Below are 25,106 nucleotides of genomic sequence, written 5' to 3' on the forward strand. Positions count from 1 at the left end.
ATATGTAATTAATGCTAGACTATAAAGGAAGTTGCTCTGTTTTTCATGTTGTGCGTCCTGGTAGAGCAAAGACTCCCGGTGCACCCAGCACTGTTTGCTTATCTCTATTCACTTAATAAATTGGAAACTTTGTTTAAAAACCTGGTTTGGGACAAAATTATTTATCACAACCATGTACTTGGTGGGGCACAGCATTCAAACAGGGGCTGTGTGAGAACAGCCTGTAAACCAGCCTGTTCCTCAGTAAACAATGCACGGCCAACAAAGTCTGTGAAAGATGTTCCTTGTGAAGGCCTTGGCTCCCCAGTTGCTTTGGTACAGATGTTAAAGGCAAAGGCCTTACTGCAAGAGCTGCTACAGGAAGAACTGAACTTGCACATTTCTCAAATGCAAGAGCGGGAGGAAGGAATGCCAGTTTCTTTTGCCAGACAGAGCATCAGAGGAGGCAGCCCTCCCACTCACTCACACAACTGGTCACTGAGAGTCTGCCAAGCCTACGGATTCATGCCTTACATGCCTTTTTGCTCACATTTTCCATTTTACACTGCTGCTGTGGTGAAGAAACGCAGACGTGTTCTTGCCCTGCACTTGTGACATGATGTTCAACTACAGCCCAGGGCTGTGGGTACTTGCCTTAGGAAACTAGTTTTATTTTTCCATGATGCAGCTTCTCAGCAATGCCTGAAGATCAGGACTGCTGTGAAGTGTATCACATTATAGACTCCAGCACTGGTTTTGAGACTGTTTGACCTCAAGCCCTTCAATAAAGACCTTTGAATCCCAGAGACTCCCTGTCCCCACAATGCTATGGAGTCCTGGGGAGACTGAAACCACCATCTTTGTCCAACTGTTTCACAGATGCTTCTTATGGAAACCCCAGGAGCTGGATCAGAGTGCCTCACATGGCTTTCCAGCACAGTGCTACTCTCTGACCGATGGATGAACTGATGTATATGCTTGGTTCCTGGGCGAAAGGATGTTATGTGGCCATCCAAAAGCAGTCATCTATTAAAATCCTAAGTCATCCACACACAGCATGTAGGTAGTTTGTATATTCTCCAGGGTGGATACCTTATCCCGAAATAGCCCCCATGTGTTTTGTGCACAGTCAGCAGGTGTTTTTGATAAACAGGACTAGACACAAATCATTATTCCAAGCTATTTGTTATTCATTGGTTTTTTCAGCATTCGAAATCACAGGAAGTGCACAGGGAATTTGCTCTTGCAAGATGAAACTGAACTTTCTGATGGAGAAAAAACTTTCTGGAAAGGTATATGGTTTGGTAGAGTAAGTCTATACAAGGAAAATAAAGTAAACATAGTTCACAAAGGCTAAGCAGGAAGCCCACACATAAATGCAAAGGCATTACTAGGTGATGAAAATGGGAGATACTTTAATCTAGAAGGGTTAAAAGAGTCACCTTCTCTCTCTAGCACTTAACAATGTTTTGTAATTGAATAAAATTCAGAATACCTACTTCATAATCCTTTCCTTATGACTTCTCTTTCATATATTCTGTGTTTCAGTCTTGAGTGGTCAAGCTTACATTGTTGAAGTTATCTATACAAGATTTGTACCGGATGTACTATCAAGATTACGATTTAATCTAGTGAATACTAATACTGTATTGGGAATAATATGTGAACAGGTGCTTATGTGTACTGGTGTATTTTTATTTGTTTCCTTGAATCAATTGTCTGTTGATCTGGGTTTGCTACCTAACCCGCAGTGCAGAGGTGTGGACAGTGATGGTGCTGGGATGATGGGGGGAAAGGGGATGACCTAGCTGCTGTAAAGTCAGTTTAGGAAGGTAGAGGTGAATTAGAGCTAGAAATTTAACCCTTGAACTTTCTGGCCATTCAATTCACCTGCAGAACCAGCCCTAGAAAGCCTCTGTCCCAGAGGAAAGGATCGGATCGTTAGAAGGCTAATGGCCTGGCTTGCCCCTGGGGCAGCACTCGGGGCCAGCAAGGCTGGCTGCCACCCTCCTCTACCCCGCTGGCAGGACCACTGCCAGAACTGGCCGCCTCACAGCCCTGTGGCACCTCTTGCCTCCAGCCACACCTCACAAAGGGGTAAACAGTGCCTGTGCCACATTAGCACTTGCTGGAATGAGTAACTACATCTTCAGATGAGAAAGCAGAGTTGTTTTCACAAGTTGGCAGAGTTTAACAAGGCCCTTCTCTATCTTACACCTTATGAAACAAAAGCACTTAAAGACAAGGAAACTAACTGCTAAAGTCATTCAGATTTGACTGAGATTACGTGAAGAAACTAATCCTACAAGTGCTGTGTCAGACAGACACAGGGCTGGACATTACCTTCATCCTGCCTTCTCATCTTCACCTGATGGCACAGGGTCTACTGGCAGGCAGCCTCTAGTTTTGGCAATTTTCACTCAAATGGAAAACTCTCCAGCAAAGGTCTTGTTGCACTCCAGCTTTTGCAGACTGAGTTCAAGCACCCTGCTAATTGAGAAGCAGATCACCCGGGAACTGACCAGGCTGACCAGGCTGATGAAGGCACATCTGATGTGAAGAGATGCCTGCATTTAAATGTCCTTCTCTTACCAAACACTTCCTTAAAAAAACTCCGAATCAAGCCAATATCCAAGAAGCCCCAACCCCTTCAGGGTTGCAGTTTCTGATTTAGTGGAAAACCAGTGCAAGCTAAAGCTTTACCCCAACAGTTTGATAGGTTCCTGCTAGAGGAGATAAAAACTGCTGTGCCGCTAAGCTAGTATGTGTCTTATAGAGGTAATGACTGCATCTGAGTGCTCAGGGAAAGTATGTGCACAGCTTTTCCCTCAGTTTCCCTGCACGGCATAGTACAGACCCAGTTTTCATGAGAAAACCTGAATCTTTGCTCTTTGTTGCCCCACTAAACTCTTCTGCTACCTTGGATTGCTGCTTTCCAAACATGTCAAGAGCTTTGACACATTGCAGCAACAAAATCTGCAGTTTAAGTGAGATTGTTTGCAAGCATGTGAGGAGGTTTGGGATAATCCTACAGTCCCTAGGATGTATGATCATTTTACACACTGTTCAAACAAATCAAACCAGCACATACTAAACTTTCCAGAGAATAGCATTTGTTAGCAGCCCAAAATACAGTCAAATTACGTTTTGGGTTTGGTTTTTTTTTGGCTTCTGGAAGTGCAAAATGACTCATGGGTGGTTGGGATTTTTTTCAGTATTTTTGTGGCTTCCCACTGCACACTCACAAGTCCCTTTTCCTAGTCATTATGCCCACTGAAACAAGAGGAAATTTCCACAACAGCACCTGAACAATCATGTGGCATTACATACTCAGGCAACCTGTCAGCTGCTAGGGTGGTTTTCTGGGTCAGTGGCAGCTGGAAGGGTGAACACAAAGGAGAAAAGTACTACGGGACTTTGCCATACACAGGCAGGTGAACAGCCAGACCCTTAGGGTGGCTCTTGTGAAGGACAGTCTGATTTTTTTTGCCTTAAGCAACCTGTTTTGCAGATTTTATATATGTGTCCTGAACAAACAGCCTGCTTTGTAAAAAAACAGCCTGCTTTGCAAAAAACCCAGCATGTTCCAAGAAGATAAGAGGGTGGAGCAGTGTTTCCCCTTCAGAAACTTTAGTTGGGATGATTAATAAGGGGGCTTCAGTTGGAGTGGCTACCTAACCTCTCCTGTCCAGACAAACCCTGCAGAAGAGGGATGTTTCTGGACTTATCTACAAGTGGACACTGGACTTGAGGAGGTCCACTCCCTTATCTATAGTGGACAAAACCCCTTTGGAGCCCCCCAAATGTTTATATAAGAGTATATCTGTGCCTGCGTGATAATTAGCATGAAAAGCGAGGAGGGGATAACGTGAACAGGACTCACGAATATTGATGGAAAGGGACCATAAAGATACCAATAATCAAGACACTGGTGTGTACACACCACGATGCAAAGATCAGACCAGACCTGTGAGACATTGCTGGACCCCAGGAGTGGTGATATTTCTTTCTCTTCTTTCTTTCTTTCTTTTTCTTTCTTTCTTTTTCTTTCTTCCTTTCTTCCTTTCTTCCTTTCTTTCTTCCTTTCTTTCTTCCTTTCTTTCTTCCTTTCTTCCTTTCTTCCTTTCTTTCTTTCTTCCTTTCTTTCTTTTTCTCTCCTTCCTTCTCTTTTTTCACTCTTTCTTTTCTTCTTTCTCCATATTATTAGATAGAATTAGGAAAGCTATGCTTTTATACAATCTGTGAAATATTACCTTTATACTATCTGTGAAATACTATTTTATCTGATCTATGAAATATTACTACTAATAAAGTGCATTATTGCTGCCAATCTACGGACCAAAGAGGGTCATTAACTCACTGCCTTTGCTGAGCAAAGGGTTTCTGCCATGCAGAGGAAATCTTTTAAAAGAAGATTCACCTAACCCAAAACTCACCAAGTGGGACAGGACAGCTCTGCAGAAGACAACATTGTCAGGGACAGCATGGAGGCTAGGCCCTCCTTCTTCCACAAGTTTAATGAGTGTGCTTAGCAGCGTACAGCCTCTGAAAGCCAACAATGCAGTAGTTACTGGAAACCTCAGAGGTGAATTTGCTTTTGGAAGGGTATTTTGAGGCATTTATTATCTCTGCAGCATTGTGCGGCCACCTTGTAGCACTGTTCTGAAAATTAGGCTCTTTATTTAGAGGGGTTTTTTTAAATGTGTGACACATTTCCGGTCTGGCCATGGTTTTCTTCTTCATACTATTCTGCTGGTTGACTGCTTGGTTTCTTTTTCCTTTTGGATATATTTAAACTTGCAGTTTGAGGAAACATGCAGCCTAGAAAGCTAATGAAGCAAGCTTTTCCTGTGCACCACCAAGTGCAATAAGGCTACTGTTGCAGTGATACTGATGCACTGACCCAAAGATAATGGTAGACAGTATCACTAGCAGAAAGAAAGCTGGAAAATAAAGACTATATTTTTTTTAAAATACCTCACCAGTGCTTCCACATAAAGTATGTAGACCCCTTCAGATAAGGTCCCCTGCAAATGCCAGCAGGAGCAATGAAAACCATCATTCATGATGACAAAACGTTTCTACCTAGCAGGCTCCTATCACATTGAGCCAAAGGAAAAATGCTGGCATTTCCTCTGCTGTGAAAAACATCATGTCTTGTTTCTTAATTGCTCTAGCCTGACCAACTGGCTGGGGCCTTAGACAAAGGAAGAAAATTCTTGTTCCAGGTACTCTTGGATGTGGTCTACGCTTGCTTGGGCTTGCAGGGCTTAGCAGGGCCTGACAGTGCTCTATGGGAGAGATCACCAGCCAAATGCCCTGCTGATACACAGGGAGTGCTTGGCTTCTGCCAGGGAAGGGTGGAGGGCCGGCTCCAAACAAAAGTGACCCTCAGAAACTGCATACACGTGAGACTGCTCAGCATGAAGTTGTCCTTACACATAGAGGACAAGGCAAACTGAACTGAGCCTGGCTGCTAAACAGGGGATGTAACTGTCTCTCTTTCTGCTCATTTGTTTCCTGGATGTAAGAGGCCTGTCTTGGCTGTAGTAGTGAATTAATAAAATTTTGGAAAAATTCCTAATCCTAATGACAAGAAGTCCTTCTCTTGCATTTGTCTATCACAACTGTGACAGACAGAGAACTTGCTCTTCATAGCTTTGAATATGATGTCTGGCTTTGAGCACTAAAAATCACACAGGTCCTGTGCAGGCAAATACATGGTGGTAGGAACAGAAAACCTTATCCAAGGTAGCCATGCTTTGAATGTTCTTTGAATGGATGTGAGAAAAGGAGGTAAGATTTTAAGTAAATTCACTTGTTACTACTATTCGGCAAAACATAGTGACTTCAGAGCTGTCTTTCCAGTCTATGTAGCAAAGCAAATCTAAATCGTCATCAATGCTGTTCCCAGCAGAATGGCTGCAAAAGACGAATTTAGATTTCATTATGTTATAATACCATATGTGTAGGAAACAGACTTATGGAGGGCATGTCATGGAACCTGTCCCAGGTAGAAGTCCATTGAATGTGATGTCAGGTCTTGGCAAGGGTAAGGAATGAGTTTCTGTGTTTATCAGTGGCAGACCTCTTCTTCCTTCCATGCAATAATAAAACAAGAGAATTGCTTTCATTTTCTTTACATTGTTTCCTCCCACAGGGAAACCAGTCCAGGGTTCACTCTCTCATGTCCATTGCAGTGACTGCTTGCAAAGCATCCCAGTGAGTCCAGCAGTACTGTTGTATGCCTTGGCACACCATACTCCCATGACCATGGAGTCCTTGTTTCCTCCCCAGGGAGCATGGTGCATGAAGTCCCCTCAGGCTGGGACCTTGCCTAGCACCCTGCCCTGTTACTGTAACGGAGCATGCTGGATACAGAAGTTCTCAGAAAGAGCAGCTTTGTGCTTTACTAGTGCATACACCATTGCCAGGACTGTGATGCTTCTTATCCCCTTCCCCAAGCAAGAAGCAGCTGTGCACAAGTTGCTTTGTCTTGTGCAAGGCAGGGCAGCTGAGATGGCATAGTCTACTCGCTCCCAGACTTTCACCTGTGTGAACAGATAGATGCCTGCTTGGTTTGCCTCGTGGTGTGTCAGCTAACAGAGGTTACCTCTCCTTTGTACCTTGCCTGCTACTCTTTACATCACTGTGGCTATCACTCTCCTTTTAAACAGACATTTTCTTCAGCAGCTGGAGCACCCAGATGCTGCAGTCTGTCCAGCCAGCCGTGGAGGCTGAGGGGCTGTGTCCATGCTCACGACCTGCTTGTTGCTGCCATATTTCTGTGTTGCTTCATGATTTAGGGACCCATGGGAGCAGTGTTTTGTGGATTTTCAGGCTAGCTGATTTAGCCACTTGTTGATGTCACAGTGATCCTTCTACTAAAGGGATTCAACTGCCAAAGAATTCTCTGTCCCTCCTCAGAGGAGACAGGCACCTTTTTACATCATTCAAGATAAACACTTCAGGTGACTGGATGGTTTTTAAAAACACCTTGAGTGCAGTTTGCAAGATCATGAGCCTGGGACAAGTCATTAATGCTATATGCTGATTAATTTCTAGCATCTGCAGCATGTGCAGAGAGGGAGGGAGGAAAAGCTTTGTTTCCGGTATGTACAACCATTTAGACCACCACAGTTTCCTACTGTGGACAATCAAAAGGGACGACTGGAACTAAATTTGTTGTAATGGACACTGATACAAGTGCTTAAAGAAATGCTAATTACCTGAAAGGATGGGTTTCACACGTGAATGTGAAAGCCAACAGAAAAAAAAGATTTTATGTAACTCCTGACAGACTGACTTTGAAAATGTACAGTCACAGCCCTAAGGCTAAAAGTCCCCTTTACCATTACTGCAAGAAAATACCATCAGAAAAAGAAGGGCTGGAGCAAGATCTTTGGAGCTAAGATGACTTTGCTAAACCTGGAATTGCTCTGCTGAAATTTACCTGAAATTAGCTTAAGGATTTCTCTGCTCTTTCATTCATGAAGAGGACTGTGAGCTCCTGCTGTGAATGACTGACTTCAGTTGAGAGTACTGATCTCGTCTCTCTTCCAGCTCAACGCAGTTGCTAACATTTCAAAACATCAATCTGCTTACCGTGCCTAAGCGGCTGCCACCTGCCTCCAGGAGCACCACAACTGGCTGGACCTGCCACTTGCACTGCATGATGCTGTGGAGATAGACTTTCAGGGTCCTGCTTACCCCTCCAGGGAAAACACCTTGTGCACTACACATTTTCAGAAAGATTGTGAGAGCTTTAAAGAGTCTAAATATTTGAGGTCTCTGTCAAATTGGTTTGCAACTGCACAAAGATTTGCACATCTCTCTCTCCCTATTCCTTGTTCCTTCCATGTCAGTGGTGATGTATTGGAAACCAGACCATAATACTGACTATGGAAAAGGTAGGATGAGGAAAGGAGCACTAAAGTGTTCAGTTGTTTGTTGTGTTAACAGGGTGATGGTGGACAAAAGTGTTCTCCTGGCTTGTTTTTTTCTATACAGATGAAATAAATTCTCTGTTTATTATCGTTTATCATACAGAACCCTCTTCATGATGAAAAAAAGGGATTTGGATTATTATGTTAGAATTTTCCATGGATCAAATCTCCAATTCTGATACAACATGTTACAGTCAAGACAATTAGAGCGCTGTGCCTCCAAGTTTTGCTTTTATGTATTTCTAACCTCATCTCAGGGCAAGCTCCTTCAACTGCAGTGCCTGGTAAAGACATGATGGGAGAAGAGGCCAATGCCATTATAATGTCTAATTAAAAAGTGTAAGTGCAGTGATGCTAACTTTGAACGCTGCCCATGGTCTTCAATTATTGCAACCTGCACAGCTCTGAGATTAACGTATCATTAATAATTTGTAGTAACACATGGCTTATAATTTATTGAACTCTTTTTTTCTGTTTAAAACAAGTGGAAGAAATTATACAATTAATCTCCTTGAAGCTCATGTTGTGTTGTATCATTTTAGGAGGATATTCACTCCTCCAAAGTGTTGAAGCATGTACTCCAGCATTTAGGGAGGATGCTTAGCCAAACACAGTCTGCCTTCACCTTTGACAGCCTGATTAAGAGGAAAAGTATTGTTCAAGAGATCAGATTTGTTATGCTGAATGTGCGCCATAAAGAACAGAACAGTAAGTAACTTACCACATCAATTATCTGCAGCAAAGAAAGCTGGAGCTCGACTACAAGGGGTTGGGAATCATTCACTACTGGTCGTTCAAGGCCATTGTAGTTTCTTAGCAGTTCTCTGTACAAGCGTCTCTGGCTTTCACCCTGCTGAGAGACTAGGGAAAAGAAAGAAGGCATCTGTGATTTGGGCTCATCACACTGTCCTCATTGTTTGTCTGTTTTGTTGAAAGACCCTTCTTAATAGGTTTGTAATTTGAAAGCAGTTCTCCCAAAAAAACCCCAAAATTATGCACATCGGTGTGACAGACACAGCTTTTCTGCATACATGACTGACGAGCTCTTAAAAAAACCTAACTACTAACACTCTAACTCATTACTAACACTCAGAAACTACTAAATAGCCTCTGGGTCTCTCAGTAAATGTTCCCCTCCCTTTGTGCCCCTCCTGTTGATGGTCAGTGGAGATGTGGCTCCAAAACCACCAAACAGCTTCCTGGAAGGCAGTCAGGGTGCTTTTATTTGCTTGTTATTTCCTAGAGACTGGCTGCTATAAGCCAGCATGGTATGACTTCGACATATTGTGTGTTTACCCAGCATGAGTACCAGGTATTCTTATTTCTTGGAGCTGATGTATCAGGCCCTCTTCTGTGCCCAGGGAAAAGTAACAACCATTCTTCATACCCTCTTTAGTTTTGTGTGGCAGTCTTTCCAGGCTTTGGGTTACTTCTATTGTCTTTTTCCCTTCTGATGGCAGCACACTTTGTTAACACCTAATGAGGTGGTGGTATGTATAGTGATACTGAATTTCTGGTGTTACATGCTTAACTCAGCTTCCACTGGGAACAGCCTCAACACAGAAGCTGTCATGCAAATACACAAGCATGTTAAAGATTATCAGAATTTCAGTCTATGTTTAAATTGCAAGATGCCCCTGTTCCCCAGCTTTGGGGTGGGAGTGGAGAGCATCCATCTAACCTGCATGACCAGATTTCCTTGCTACAACAACTGTGGATGGGGCAGGGTAGCAGTGCTGGCTTGGGTATCTTCCCATGTGAAGGTGCGCACTTTGCTGGGACACATTGCCCAGGAGCTTGGGTTCCTCAAAACAGTGTAGAAGTTGGTGCTCTAGCTTGTGGCAGCATGAGTTCTACATAAGAGCTGTATCTAACAGACTGAGGGTCATGGGCTGCAGGTTCCCTGAGGCCAAATCAGTCCTGTCAGCATGCGTGCATATTCCCTGAACTGTAGAAATCCAAGACCTGGCAGGGAATCTGTACTCTAAATTATTACTTTGGACTGAAGCATTTTTCACCCACTGCAGCTCCCAGTCTCTCTGTGTGACTCTTTTTAACTCTTGAGCAGAGCTCTGCACATGGAGACCAAGACTTCTCTCACAGTAGTTATCATGAATATCTTTTTGACAATGCAAACAAGTTATAACAACGAGTTCTGCCTTCCCCAGACTCTTACTGTGCTCAGGAAATCTTGCAAGCCTGGAACAAGTTGCTCTCCAACACGGCAGCCATGCCTTTTAAAGATAATAATAAATTTCATTTATAAACAGTTATAAGTCTGTTTAATCCATGTTCTCTTCAGTTTTCTTGATACTAAAGGGAGCTTTGTGGCTTTCCAGTATGGCAGTGCCTGGTGAACATCAACAAAGAGTATTTTTATTTTGGTAAGTTACACCAACACATCAACTTCATGGGCCCTCACTGCTCTTGTGTAATACATTACATGATCATGGAGATCCAGAGGAGCATATGCTGTAGGCACTTCTCCAATAGCCCTTGCTGACACATCAGTATTGGATGCTATATTTTCACCATCAGCAAAGACAAGCTCTGGCCACAGTATCTCTCCTTCACCAGCTTAAGTAAGATTTCCTGCAAGGCAGTGATTTAGGTCCCCTGTTACGGCCTTAGCACTTGCTTTCCAGTGCCTCCACAGACCCTGACTGCCTTGCAAAATCCTTCTGTGGAAAGGAAACCAGTGAAAATCACTACACATTGTTTTCTATGGAAAGAGGTTCTGTGTTTCGAGCAATTTTGCTGTTCTTTCACTCACCTGCCCACCCCCACGCCACCCACCCCCTCATCCCATGCCCTCCATGATCCTGTGCTTTAGGGAAGAAATGACTGCCTGCACTATTGCTCACATCTTGAGTAGTTACGTAATATTTGCCTTTAACCTTCCTTTTAAACTGGCTGCCTCAGCTTTTACAAGGGAAAAGTGACCTTCACGAGTCTCTGAAGTTGGCTGGGCTGCTAGAGTGCCCTGGTGCCATTGCTGTCATGATGCATTAAAGCAGTCCTCTCAAGGGAGGTCTGACTTGTAGAGATCTGAGTATAACCCTTTGCTGTGTGCTTCGGAAAGCTGTTTTGTACTGTGTGCTCCAATCATGCTGAAGCCAGGTCCCTTGCCCTTCTAAACTTTCTGAGCTGAAGTAGCCCAGTATTGCAATTTTGCACCTCGTTTTCCATCCTTTCTTCAACTCTGCTGTCTGTAATGCGATCCTATTACTTTGCAACCTCTTGTATCTGAAATTGTTAACATAGCCTTAGCTGATCTATTCTTAGCCTGCTGAGTTGGCATCGGTGACCACGTTTGTGTGCTGCATGGTTTTGCTTACAAAATTACATAGATTCAGAAGCAGTGGAGCCTTTGGGGTGTCCTGGAAAATAGCTGTGGTAGCTGTTGGTACCACAAAGACCTAGCTAGTCTAATTACACTGCCATCTCTCTGCTACAGCTGCTTTGAAGAAGGAACTGGGGCAGGTGACAAGTCAAACTTGTATCTTCATAGACTTTTCCTTTAAAATTTTAATCTTCAAATACTTAATGTTCCATACTCCAGAGAGATTTCTGCCTTTTTCCCCTCTAATGCTTGTGCTAATGCATTGTGACACTACATCTCTATGTGCCAAATGGAGTGTTTGCTGGTGATAGGGAAGTCTGGATCTCAGGGGCAGTCATAGAATAAGCTTTACCACTGCCTACCCCTCAGTCACAGAAATCTAACTGAAAACAGTGGTAGTTTCATCTTCTAAACTCGGCTGGAAGCCGGATGTCTATATTTAAGGTCAGCCTCCCGAGAGCAATGCCAGACTTACTTGCCTATATACGTTACAGGAAAATACAAGTAATTAGCAAAGGTCATCATGCTTTCTTAGATAATGGATCTTTGAGCAACAGACAGCCTCTTATGTCCCACTGCCTCAGAAAGCATCCCCCCTTGTTTCTGAATTGTCTTTGAAACAGTAGGAAATCATACAATCTCATTAAAATTTGAGGGAAAAGAGGCATGTGATGTTTATCGCTAGTTTAGCAAGACTTTTGACACCATCTCCGAGAACATCCTCAAAGACATTTGTCTATGCCGGACAGGCTCGACAAGTGAACAGTGAGGTGGATAGAAAAGTGGACAAACTGTCAGGCTCAGAGGGTTGTAGTCAGCAGCACAAAGTCCAGCTGAAGGCCAGCCAGTAGTGGAGTACTCCAGGAGTGGATGCTAGGGCCAATGCTGTTTGACATTATTCCCATCATTATGAATGATGGGAACCTCAGCAAGTGTCCCCTCAGCAAGTTTTCAGATGGTACAAAACTGGGAGGAGTAGCTGATACCACACATGGTTTTGCTGCCATTCAGAGTGATCTCAAAAAACTGGAGAAATGGCTGACAGGAACCTTATGAAGTTCAATGAAAGGAAGTACAAAGTCCTGCACCTGAGGACGAGTAACCACAGGCACCAGGATAGGCTGGGGAGATACTGGCTGCAGAGCAGGTTAGCAGAAAAGCCCTCCTGGGGGTCCTATCTGAGACACTGCAATTAAATTCAATGAAGCTAGTACTGGCTGTCAGTTCCAAGTCAGCAGCTGTGCATGCTCAAGCTCAAGCTCAGATTGAACTCCCTATGTCCTATTACCAGTGATGGCAATGAGAGCTGCCCCAACTTGCCTCCATGTTTCATGATGATCTAAGACATGCTGATTTTGGTGCAACTCAGATATATGCTCTGGCTGTAAAGCTAAAAATAAAATAAATACTGCAAACCTCTGGGTAGGAAAAAAAGTTAAAGACGAAGAGGAAGAGGAAGCGCACTAAAACTAGCAAAACACTTCCTCCTTCCTTGTGTGCTGCATACAGTTTTACTGGTTGCATGGGTTTGTTCCTTTGCAATTTTACTTGGCCTGTTGAGGAGACATAGGGCTCTAGGCACATGGCTGTGGGCTGACAACAAACCTCTTCCATCTTCTCTGGCCAGGTGGGATCCTCTGGACATGGATTGCCTCTTCCATGCTTGAGTGTCATCCTGTCTTCCCCACTGCACCACCATAATACTACTTGTTTCTTCTGTGGGTTTAATCCAGGGAAGTGTTTGCTGGGGCTGGAGGCTGTTCAGTGTTGTCATAGGAAAGGCTGTCAAAATTGCAGCTAGCTCTGGCCAGACTATCTACATGCCATTCCCAGGAAGGCCAGATGCTCCCTCCTTTCCTAGGAGCTGTACTGTCATGTCTGGTCTTGGCTGGTCAGTCCTTCTGCTCTGCTTCACATGCAGAGCTTACTGAGATACCAGGCAAGAGTCCAGCCTTTGCCAACTCCCCAGGTTTGCTCCAAAAGTGGTCAGCTCCTTAACTGAGCACCCCTGGTGTGGGCCACATTCTGGCTTGCTGTGCACCGTAAAGAATAAATAATGAAATATTAACAAGAGGGTAGATGGAAGGACATGAATTTCCACGAGGTTTTCAGCCATGGTACTTGTATTTATAGACCATTGCAGCTCTGGCTGATAGTGTTCCCTAGTATTATTTTCATAATATTTGAACTTTTTGTTGGGCTGGCTGCTAGCTGAATGTTTTCTAGCTGTTGCTCATTTCTTTTGGCAGATGCCTGAGCCTTACAGAAAAGTTATTACTTTACTCATACAAGATTGTGGGATTTATTGGTACCTAAAGGACTAATGGTTTTAGACAAAATTTCATATTCTTCCCATATCACTTCATATTCACACATATGCATGCTAACATGTCTCTGAACCATAAAACAGGCCTTTCTTTTCTTCTGTTCTAAAAAAACAGTTCCTAGAATCATTTGCACATACAACCTCTTTCCAGAGCACAGTAAGTTAAAATCAAGAGCATATCCTTGGTCTATCACATTGTTGCTTTTAAATACTTTGTTCCCTTTTGTCCCCTTTTAGGACCTTCATAAAAGGCCCTAAACTGCAGCAACTTTGTGGTTGTGCTATTTACTCACTCCCCTTGTACATTGTGCAGGCATTTCAGTACATCTACGTAATTTTTTTCTCTCTGTATTGTTACTTCATCACATTCCCTCCATTTTTGTTTGTTTATTTGTTTTACTGTTTCCTAAAAGAAATTGAATAGAGTTCAGGCCTTTTTTGAAAAACAGTGTAGTTATACTGAAAGGTATTTTTATATTTTGTTGTCTAATGACTGTATACAATCTTCTTATAACTGGAGCATTTTCAAAGAAAAAGTCATTAGGAAAACCTATGGGTATCAGAGTTAAATCCTAGAACTTCCAAGTATTTTCCTAACAACCTGCAGACTCTTCTGTCATAGAACCTCTTCTATTATTTATTTTCTTTTTAGTTTATCATTGTAATCTTACAGGGATTTTTAGCTATTTCTTTGGCAATGGAAATAGAATGATCACATCAAGACACACACACAAACACACTATATGCAGTTATGAATTATGGAGGAAGTAACAGGAACAGCATCAGAAAAAAGGCAGGTTGTTTCACAGGCAACTTCATTGGCATGAAGAATTGGAATGGTAACAGCACTTACAAAAATGTGGCACATTCTAATGCTTTGGTAGTTATTAAAAAAAACACCCACCTTACTGTGTGTATTTTGCAGATTTCTGAGAATGTAAAGCATGTCACTGCCATATGTCACTTAATCCCCAGAGACACAGATGTGTCACATCTGCAGTGTTGTTGTTTTTATCTGTGGCTGCAAATGCATTGTTTCTTTCACTGTCCTTTGATTTAAAACGCATGCCATGACACCTTCAGGGAAGTGTACTGACATAAGAAACAATGGAATCACATCAACTGCCTCAACCCTGTGTTTGTCTGTGACTGTGTGTGTGTTTGCGTGTTGTGTATTTGAATACCTCTCCCATTTAAAACCTCTTTTTAATCTACTTCCCTTCTGGGTAATCTTTGACTCTAATCTTTGGCTTTCGCTATGCAGATTGTTTCTGCATCTTACACACAAAACTCATTAGATACCCAGAGGAATGTGAGAAATGATATGTTTTCCTAGGCAAAAAGGACCTAATCTTCCTGATGTTGGTCATTTCTGTTCTTTCACAGCAGATAAAGAGCTCCCAGCAGAGATGGGTATTAAAGGGTATGCTAGGAAATGTTTCATCTCAAAGACTTTAGGCACATGACAACATGCTAAAAAGAGAATATAGGCCATTACATAACGAAAGGATAAGATTATATATATTATATTCTGCTGGCTTGGTGCAGATGTTTTAATGGCATGTGTGTAAGGTGAAGAGACACACATTGAGATATTAACAGTGGGATAACTCTCAAACATGTGATAGTTATCTAAACTGCGTCATTGCTCCAGGTCAGAAACATAACAGGCTACAGGCAAAAAGGGAAAAGAAATTATTTTTAGTGTAAGACTAGTTTACATCAGCTTCATGCAATATAACTGTAATTACTTCAATACTAGATGTGGAGGGAGCACAGGAAGAGCTGGAGCAGTGGTGAAGAAGGGGACTCCCCTTGCTAGACATGTTACAGAGAGCTGTGACTGTCTGAAGGTGACTCTTGCCAGCCATCCTGGGATTTGTGGGGAGGAGTAGTAATGGAAGCCAATGGAAAGAAACAAAATCATACGACAAAAGTGAGATATCAGTGATATGGTTATCATTGTACTGGTATGGGCTTCTGGACTCCCCACTCCCACTGGCTTACAGAGTATCTTGTCACTTCCCTTCATGTCTACATGTTTCAGCACCCAAACCAGTAAATCAAGGGAAAGCCTTTCTTGGGAAAGCACTATGAATTTCACTAGTCAAATGTTGCCAATAAGGTAGCCATGGCAATCTGCACAGCATTCACAGACTGGTCTGAAAAGGGTCACAGGGAATCTGCACCTCCCCACCAAAAAAGCCCATTCAACACCATGCCTGGCACAGCTCAGATCTGGGAAAGCCATACGTGAACAGACAGGTGTAATAACAATTTCAGTGGAAACAGATAGGCAAGTCTGGTCAGGGCTAAGAAGACAATAGGTAGGAAGAGGTTTTCTTTCCTAAACCCAGTGCAGATAATAGCAGTGATAGAGGCTGCAATAAAATCTTCAGTTTACTGTGCAACACAGTTCTTCAGGCTCCGCTTCCCACCCTGAAATTGTCACAATCTATTTAGAAAGAAGCCCACACCAGGGTCAGCCAGACATGGTACTGGAGCCTTGTGAATGGGATGTGAGCTCTCCTGATGGAAATTTTGACTGCACCTTGAATGGCTGCTTGTTTGTCCTCCTCTTAGTACCTGAACTGGGAAATATGAAGTTACATTTTCCCAAATTTGCAATAGATTCCCACTTGGGAAGCAAAACTTACATAAAACATAAGGCTAAGAGAGTTTGGGTTGTTCAGCCTGGAGAAGAGAAGGACCCAGGGAGACCTTATTGCAACCTTCCAGTACTTAAAGGGGGCCTACAGGAAAGATGGGGAGGGACTCTTTATCAGGAATTGTAGTGAGAGGACAAGGGGTAACAGTTTCAAACTGAAAGAGGCTAGATTTAGGTTAGATATTAGGAAGAAGTTCTTTACTGTATGCGTGGTGAGGCACTGGAACAGGTTGCCCAGAGTTGTGACTGCCCTCTCCCTGGAAGTGTTCAAGACCAGGTTGGATGGGGCTTTGGGCAACCTGGTCTAGTGAAATGTGCCTCTGCCCATGGCAGGGGGTCAGAACTAGATGATCTTTAAGGTCCCTTCCAACCCAAACCATTCTGTGATTCTGCGACCTATAGATGAGACTCAGCCCTGTTTTAAGCACCACTGCTGGGCTAAACTTTCTGCCTGTGTATGTGAAAGGTGCTGTGCTGCTAACTGTAATAGTTTGGAGGTTTTGGCAGCAGAAGTGGCTGCTATCAAAAGATTTTTTCCAAGGGAAAGAAGTCTGAGGCTTTGGTGGTCCAGCTCTTCAAAGACAAAGGGAGCTGTAAATAGAGGCATGAAAATTCTCATCAAGGAGTCTGAATTATTTCACACTGAAGACAAAAGCTGCTTCTAATACTGACTTGATGAAGAAAATTACTGGCTCTGAGCAAGTTAGACTTGTGACCAATCAAACAAGGTCTCTGGAGATCTAACCTAGGATACCTGAAATTGTAAGAAGTGTTTTGTTTTGGCTGATTCAGCCCAGATTTGCTTATGTGCATACAAAGTCGTGAGCATGGTTTGTACCATGAAGTTTACAGCTACTTTTTTTCCCAGACTCTGAATGTCACGAGGTCTTAGAGACAGTTGAGTGTTGGTTAGCATTGATCTGTCTGTTGTCAGAATGCAGGTGCTATTTTCTTTTCCTCAGGTACAGGTCTTGAGTCTTGGTTTTGTTGGGATCAGTGGGGATATGAAATACGTGGCTTTCCTTGCTGCACCCTGCCAGCTAAACTTGTGTTGGCTTAGTCACTCATCCTGACTAAGAGCAGAAGTGAACTATAGTGAAAATCAAGTACTTCCAGACAATGATGATCTGGGGAGCCTGATTTTGTCTTAACTTTACTCTGATGATTTAAAGCTTTGGTAACTTCAAACTAATGCTTCTGAATTATGTCAGTGCAAACAAAACAAAATTAAAATAAAGCTGGTGCCCCATGGGTCCAGGTGGAGCATGACTGTCACCTTGTGATACAGTAGCAATCCCTGCAGATGCGGGGTGCTTGGTGCCCAAGAGAGACCAAAACTACCCTGAAAAGCAGAAAGTGACCCTGTGCTGTCTGGCCTGCCGTCTTGTATTCCCCAGCATATAGCCTTCCTGAGTCTTGCCAGAGCATTTTGACCCAAAGGCCAAATAATTTGCCCACTCAGGAAAAGGCCTTCTCTGGAGAAGGCTGTGTCCTCTCATTACGTGCAGACCTGTTGCATTCAATCTGTCCTTTCTCTATCATCCTGCCCTCTTGTTGCCACTATCATGCAACACGTAAGTAGATCTCACAATGGCAGTTGAAGTGTTGGGGAGCGTTGAAGTGCTTGGGCTGAGATACCAATCCAGCAACTCTGAATTAGAAAGCAAATGGAAACTAGGTACACTAATATCTTTGGAGACCATATTAGAAGGCTTTGACCTTGAACAAAACACTGCTGTTTGGCTATATTGAAGAGCCAAGTCTTTTGCTTAGAGTTCTTGAAGCTGTCCAGTTGCCTTTTATGAATTGTGTGTGAAGCCTGAACAAGAATTGGTCCAATTCAAAGTTGCTGCCATTTGCTGCTTGAAATACTGACAACTGCAAACCATCTAAGAACTACTTATTTCATTTTTTAATCTCCTCTTCCCATTGTTACAGTCACTTGAGGTAGATTTCAGTTTGCTGATGACTTTTCTAAAATGACACAATATTCAAGGCAATATATGCCATTATTTAGCATGACCTGCTCTGCAACTTTGCAGACTCAAGACAAGGAAGTTCTTCAAAAAGAGCGCAAGATGGCTAAGAATTACGGAAGGTATTTTCTGCATCAATATATGACCACCTACTTTTGTCTTTTCCTCAAACCTACTGTCTCAAGAGGTGATGAAAACACTGTGAGACCCACTGCATGACACATGGTTAGCTCTATGCATAATAAAGCCTCTCCAAGACAGCACAAGACATACACTGACCCTGTGAAGTGAGTCAAGTGGAGGCCACTGAGACAACAGGCTGCTGGAGCATGGCATGTCTGATGAGAGGTGGAAAGAAATGCCTTTGATCAGCTTACGGATAAGAAAGCAAGTGGGAGATCTTTTGGCTGACTTCAGCTGCCAAGGGGAAGGGCTGTATGACGGAGCAGCCAGACTCTTCTGGAAGGTGCACAGGAACAGCACTGATCAGACATAACTTGCATCATGGGGCATTGCCACGGTATCAGGGGAGTCTTTTCTTCTCTGAAGGGTATTCACCATAGGGGAGACTACTGTCCTTGGAGATCTTCCCAGTTTGACTGCCCAAGAAGTGACCTAACAGAGCTGTCCCCGCTCTGAGACAAGCGGTTGGACTGGGCAACCTCTAGAGGTCCCTTCCAGCCAAATAACTCTTCCAGTCTATGAATCTGTATAGATCAGATCATCTCTCACCTCAGCTGCCACAGACATATCTTTTCCAATTTGCAATTCTAAGAGATTCTGAGAGATTCTTTTCCATGTAGCTGTCCTGAGCTTCAGGGAACACAATGTACAGTGTACATCCGTAAAACAGCTTTTGGCTATTTGAGTCCTGAAGTCCTCAAGCCTGCTCCTTCCCTCCAAGTCCTTTTTCTGTCCACATCTATGTTGCATTAAGGACAGAAATGAGGACTGCGGCTTCCCTGCAACATTCAGGAATGTAATAAGTACTGAAGATAGCCATTTCTGGAAGGTGATAAGATTGCAGACATCTCTTTCAGCACTTCAGTAACCACAACTTCTCTAACGGAGCAAAGCCAATTGATAGCAAGGCAGGACAGAGTCACCTGCAGCTCACTGTTGACATGCATAAATACTCAGGCTGACTACAAGTTCTTTTTCCCTGGCAATTTACTGACTTAGTCACAAGCCTCAGGTGGGAAGCCTGTTATTTCCAAACACATCCTCTGGTTCTGGTCTCACCCTTGTTATCAGCTGCTTTGCTCAACACAGTAAGTACTTCAGAAGGAAAACCCTTTCTTCAAGCCATATTTCTTCAGGAGTGTTTCCCAAAACAGCAATAAACTCCTGTCTACCCTTTTCATTCCCATGGATGTTACTGATTGCCAGTGCTATCCCTACCTGTCTCAGGCAGATTTGCTCTCTTCCTCAGTTAGTTTATGCAGGATCTTTAGGTAGTTGGCATCCTTGAACAATCATGTCAGGAGTGATGCAAAGGATTTTGATCTACTTTAATCACACCCTAGAGCTGGAGAGACTTTCTATCTCCCTCCTTGCTTGTGACATACAAATGAAACATGAACATGAGGAAAAACTTCCTGAGGGTGGCAGAGTACTGGAACAGGCTGCCCAGGGAGGTTGCAGAGTCTCCTTCTTTGGAGATATTCAAAACCTGCCTGGATGCAGTCCTGTGCAACCTGCTCTAGGTGAACCTGCTTTAGCAGGGGAGGATGATCTCCAGAGGTCCCTTCCAACCCCTACCATTCTGTGATTCTGTGGTTCTGTGAAATTCTGCACTAATCTTTTGTTCAGGACGTACAGTAAAATTGAATGGTATCTGGGTACATGTGTTCTACTGAAAATCACAGCCATCATGTTCTGATGGAAATATTTCCCATTTTGTAACAGATGTAAACCTTTCTTAGACTCTGGAGGCACTTCATCATGCAGATGTGAGAGGGGATGCTACTGTTCACTGTTCTCACTGCACCACAGAGACACGTTTGGAAAAGTTTACAGTTGCTGACAAAATCATCCAATACGTTTCTGCTATCACTAACTCATGTTGTCCTCCCCATGTCTTGGGAGAATAAACCACAGGGAGAAAAAGGGTCTGGAGCTGTCTTTAGGATGTAAATCCTTTGCCTGGAACAGGAACTTCTGCTCTGAGACCATTAGAAGGCCCCCTGCACGGGAGCAAGGCTGAAGGCTCCCAAGGCACCATCTGGCATCATCCCAAAGATCAGATGGATTCTACCTTCCCACATCTGCTTCTGGATCCCTTCCTACATGCAAAGTGCTATACCAATAGGTGCATATAACAACAGGTGCTGGTGATGTCAGGGCCCAGGTGCTTTTTCTGAACCTTCCCACTTTTTCTAGTGAGATTTGAGGAGAGTTAACACAAGAAGATTTAGCTCAGATCACTATCAGCAAATGTGCAGGGAAATATCTCCAACTTTCCTGGAGCCTGGCGACTTCTGACAAGCTTGGGCCAACTCCACAGCTGCAGCTGTGCCGACAATAATACAAAGCAGCCTTATAGATATGCCAGTGAATGCACAGAGAAGATCAGTGGCTGAACACGAAGTCTGGTTCATTGAACAGAAAAGTCGATCTCAAGAAGAAAGCATGTACAGCAAGTTACTGCAACAGACAGTAACTCACAGGAAATAATCTCAGAGATTGTCTAGGACTCTGTCTGCCTGTCTTCAATGTGTTGACGTGTTTCTGCACTGGTGTTCTTGGTCACTAAGCAGAATGACACCTATAAACAGTGCTATGACAAGTACATTCAATCCAGTCTGACTCCATGCATATTTGATGCCTTAGCATGGTCTCAGCATCCAGAGTGACCAGACTCCAGTGTCTGTGCTCCCAGATATTATAGTGATGGCAGTAATTTCCCACCTCTGCAAGATGCATGTGTGGCATCCTTTTAGCCAATATGGGAGAAAACACCTATTTGTATAAGCAAAGGTCTTCTTCATATCTTTTCCATTTTAAACTTGCATCAGCTGCACTGTTATCTTTGAAACTGCATATCACTTAGTGGGGTCATACAACTCAGAGCATCAACATGGACAATCTGGGGAACTGAGGTGAATGTGACCTTCAGACCCCAAATTAAGAGTATGAAAGATTCTAAATGATCTGACTTTAACACCTGGTTCTAGTCTGGTAACATTTATGAGATCTAAAAGTGGAGCTCCTTCACCAACCACCTAAATTACTAGTGACAATACTCTACTAAGGTACAGGACGTCTCACATCTATTCAACAATGTCTCTTTGGAGTAAACCAGTTTGATTAACACAGCTCACTGCAGTTCCATCAATCCTACGCAGCTGAGGCCTGAAGTTTAGACTCCACATACAGGTATTTAAGTACCAGCCTTGATTCTTCCTGCTGCACAGATCTCTAAACTCATATCACCTCTGTCTAACCAGCTCACATTAGAGAAATTGTAGCTTGGCAGCAGAATCTGGCCTTTTGAGACTGTCTTGCCAATGCTACTGCTGGTGCAAAACCAGCACCTGCTAGCATGGAAGTGAACGAAGAACAGTACCTTTGTGAGGATTTGCTCCTAGAGATCACCAGTTGTGTTCCAATGCGATCACTAGAGCTCATCTAAATCAGCAAAACTGCGAGAAGGCATGAAATGATTGTAGTGCAGGAATTCAACTCTGTATTGTGAGTGAGCCAAAGAAAAGCTACTTTGCACCAGCTAGGTACACCAAGTCAGGCTGAGTTACTTCATAATTTCCATCTTTTAGCTGGTTAGCTTGCTTGCAGCATCCCTTGCCATAGGATTTGTCCCATACTGTGGAGCAATTACATTCCCACCAGACTGCAGAGGAGGGGCTCTGTCCTCAGCTTGCCTTTGCCTTTGCTGGGCTTTTCTAAGTCACATGGCCAGAGTATGACCCTGATGTCAGGCAGCACAGGCCAAAGTAATTAAGACATTCTACTCTGCTCTGTGTGGCATGTGTGGCACTTTAGGGGCCTCACTTAAAAGAAAAGGACATAAAAGAACAGTAATTAGAACACATGGGTTGACCAGAGACTAGCAAAGTGCATGTTTAACTTCCCTGGACATTCAAACCCAGCACATGCTTGTGCACCATGCTGATGGTAATGGTCCTCAGGGAGGCTAGGTGCCCATGTGGTCACTGCGACATGTTTCTCAGGAGGAAAACTTCCTTGCAGGGTCATCTGCACCCTGGTTCCCAGGCTGCACCATGCTCAGAGAAAGGAGCAGGAGTGGGTTTGATCCCTCCCTTCCATTCTCTTCCTGGAGCAGGGTTTTCAGGTCCCTCCACCTGAGGTTGTTAGGCAGCTGCTGGGACTCACAGAGTCCTTCCATCCTCTGGGTGCTGCTTCAAGCATTGCACCTGGCCTGGAAGGGACATCTGGCTCTGAGAGTTTTCATCTGGGATGCAGGGAGGCTGAGAACCAGCCTCCTGATTTTCCCTAGGGCCCATATCCCAAGAAAGCATCACTAGCTCCAGGCTTTTCAGGGAGGAGGGCTGCAATGACTTAATATGAATGACATGTCTATCGGGGCTCCTAGCAGTAGTGCAAACGGAGTCAAGTTGAAGCAAAAAGTTGTGGAAAGGACTGGAAAAAATGACCAAGTTCTTAATGTTCTGTTTTGGTTTGGTTTTTTGTCTAGTCCTTGTCACAACTTTCTTGTCAAACAGCCCTGCAGGAGTATTCAGTAGCTGAGAAATTAATTCCATTGAAACAACTCGGCACCATGTGAGACTGATGCTAGTTATGATGGACTTGCTGTGACTTCGATGCGGGTGCAATGAGGAATCCTGGAGGAGTTAATTTGCAGATTACTGTTAAAAGACTCTGCTACTGATAACATGCTAAGATCATCTTGACTTTTTTCTCTTCTGCTGCAAACACAGAATTCCCAGTGTTTACCTTTTCTTTCTTTTTTTTTTTTCCTCTTTAAAAAGAAAAAATTCTATCCACAAAGCAGAGGTCAAATACAGACTACTTTAATCAGAGATTCATTTATTCTGCTTTAGCAGTTGTCTGTAAAAGTGCATAGTTGTAAACTGCTAGTAAAAGCATCTAACAAAAAATCTTTCGAATTATTTATAAAAGCAGTTTGTGTCTTCATGTGCCACTCAGATAAACTAGGCATCCCCCCTGACAAATTGGTGATTACTCAGTATTTAAAAGGCAGTATTTACACAATACACAACCATTCAAAATGGGACTGCACACAAAGTGAGTTCTATCATAACTAGCTGCCATCAGATGCCTGTTAGTTGAGCTCCTGAAGTAGCACAGAAATGTCTTACAAAGATAGTAAGGTGCTTAATTTAGCAAGGTGGGGAAACATTTTTCTGCAATACCATTGCTACATTAGGCAGCTGAAATGTGGAGCTGTAATAATGCAATGCATGGATGTTTTCCAGATTCAGATAACTAATGAGGAATTACCTGTGTGGCATGAACAGTCCAGTGCAACATCACATATATGTAAGTTTCCCACATCCCTGCACTTCTGAAATATGTGGACCACTTCATTTTAAAAAGACAATCCTTCTTTCTGTGTGCATAAATCGTGAGTAACATGACATGGCCCCTCACACCTGGAACACTCAGTTTCAGAATTCATAGTTGCTGCAGGCATGTATGTTTCAGCTGTTAGGAAGCAATAAAAGCATATTTTGTGTAGAATCCTGAACTTCTTTCAGGACTGGCTATTTCAACCTCCCCTCATATTTAAAAATTCTTTATCGTTAGCCTTGCAATCCTCCATGTTTTGGAGGAATCACACAGTCCTTACTTTTGTTTGTAACATGCTGAAACTTCAGAAGATAGCTTGGTCACAGGTGACACCTTAGGCTACAGAAGCCCATTATTATTTTTACTAGATGTTTCCAACTTACACCCATCACTGCCTGGAAGGATTCTTATTAAACATACTAAAAGTTAGAAGAGAAAAACAAAACAGAAATAGTAAATGTAAGTATTTATGCAGCTATTAATCTTCCCAAATAATGCATAGAAAGAAAACAGCAAAGAAATTTCTTCTGGTCATTTTTCTCTGTAGGACAACACCATTTCACCCTCACACTTACACGGTTCTCGCAGCTATCCTGTCCAGCTTGGAGAGATAATTTCCCATTCCCAAAAAACGACAGATAGGTTAAATTTTTAAGGAGAGCAAGAACATATCCCTTTTGAAACATGATCATTTCAATTAACTTCTGCAAGTGAAAATGACTCATTGTTCATGAAAAAAAAAACCCACACCTTTTTCTTTCTTAGAAGAAGGCATCCAGCACTGTAAGATCCACAGACTTACTCAAGCTGATTACAAAACTCAGTGGGACCAGCACTGGACTTTAACAAAGTTTAAACTACAAGCAGATACAAGTCCTTCAGAAAATAGAGTTGGGGTAGGATGTGACTAATGTTTAGAAAAAACAAACAAACAAAAAAAAACAACTAAAACTGGACAATCACAGACAAGCTTACCTTTAAAGAAAGACAGGAAAAAGGATGCCCAGAGACATAATCCAGAATAAAAAAATCCCAAGCACTTTTCTGTAAGCATTGTCAAAATAGGCTGGCTATCCTTCCTGAGCAGAGGGTGAAAGATGATGAAGTCTTGGAGAGAGCCTGCAATGACTGATGGATTTGGCAATTACAGTAATAAGGCATCAAACCTGCTTCCCACCAGGAGAGAGCAGTGCATTTGCTCATGCGCTTCTCCAGTCCCCAGAAGCCAAATCAGATCAGTGCTGGGTCAGTAAATCCAAACACAAAGGGGCTGGTTACTTTGCTTGGGACTCACATTCCCAGGCACTCTGAGCCTTTTCTTGGTCACAAGCAAATT

At 43.1% G+C, this 25,106-nt stretch overlaps 1 protein-coding gene across 1 annotated transcript in view; it reads right to left on the reverse strand.

Annotated features, from left to right (window-relative positions):
* LOC104348224 (neuronal acetylcholine receptor subunit alpha-7) overlaps nt 1-24,824 on the reverse strand; it is a 61,379-nt gene extending 36,555 nt beyond the window's left edge. The window contains exons 1-2 of the mRNA XM_086479713.1: nt 24,746-24,824; nt 8,647-8,786 (exon numbers count right to left, since the gene is read on the reverse strand). Of these exons, the coding sequence (XP_086335839.1) occupies nt 8,647-8,786; nt 24,746-24,824 (219 nt within the window). The remainder of the gene's footprint in view (nt 1-8,646; nt 8,787-24,745) is intronic.
* Between the last annotated feature and the right edge of the window lie 282 nt (nt 24,825-25,106).

This window comes from Leptosomus discolor, chromosome Z, assembly GCF_034619465.1.
Source record: "Leptosomus discolor isolate bLepDis1 chromosome Z, bLepDis1.hap2, whole genome shotgun sequence".
NCBI lineage: Eukaryota > Metazoa > Chordata > Aves > Leptosomiformes > Leptosomidae > Leptosomus > Leptosomus discolor.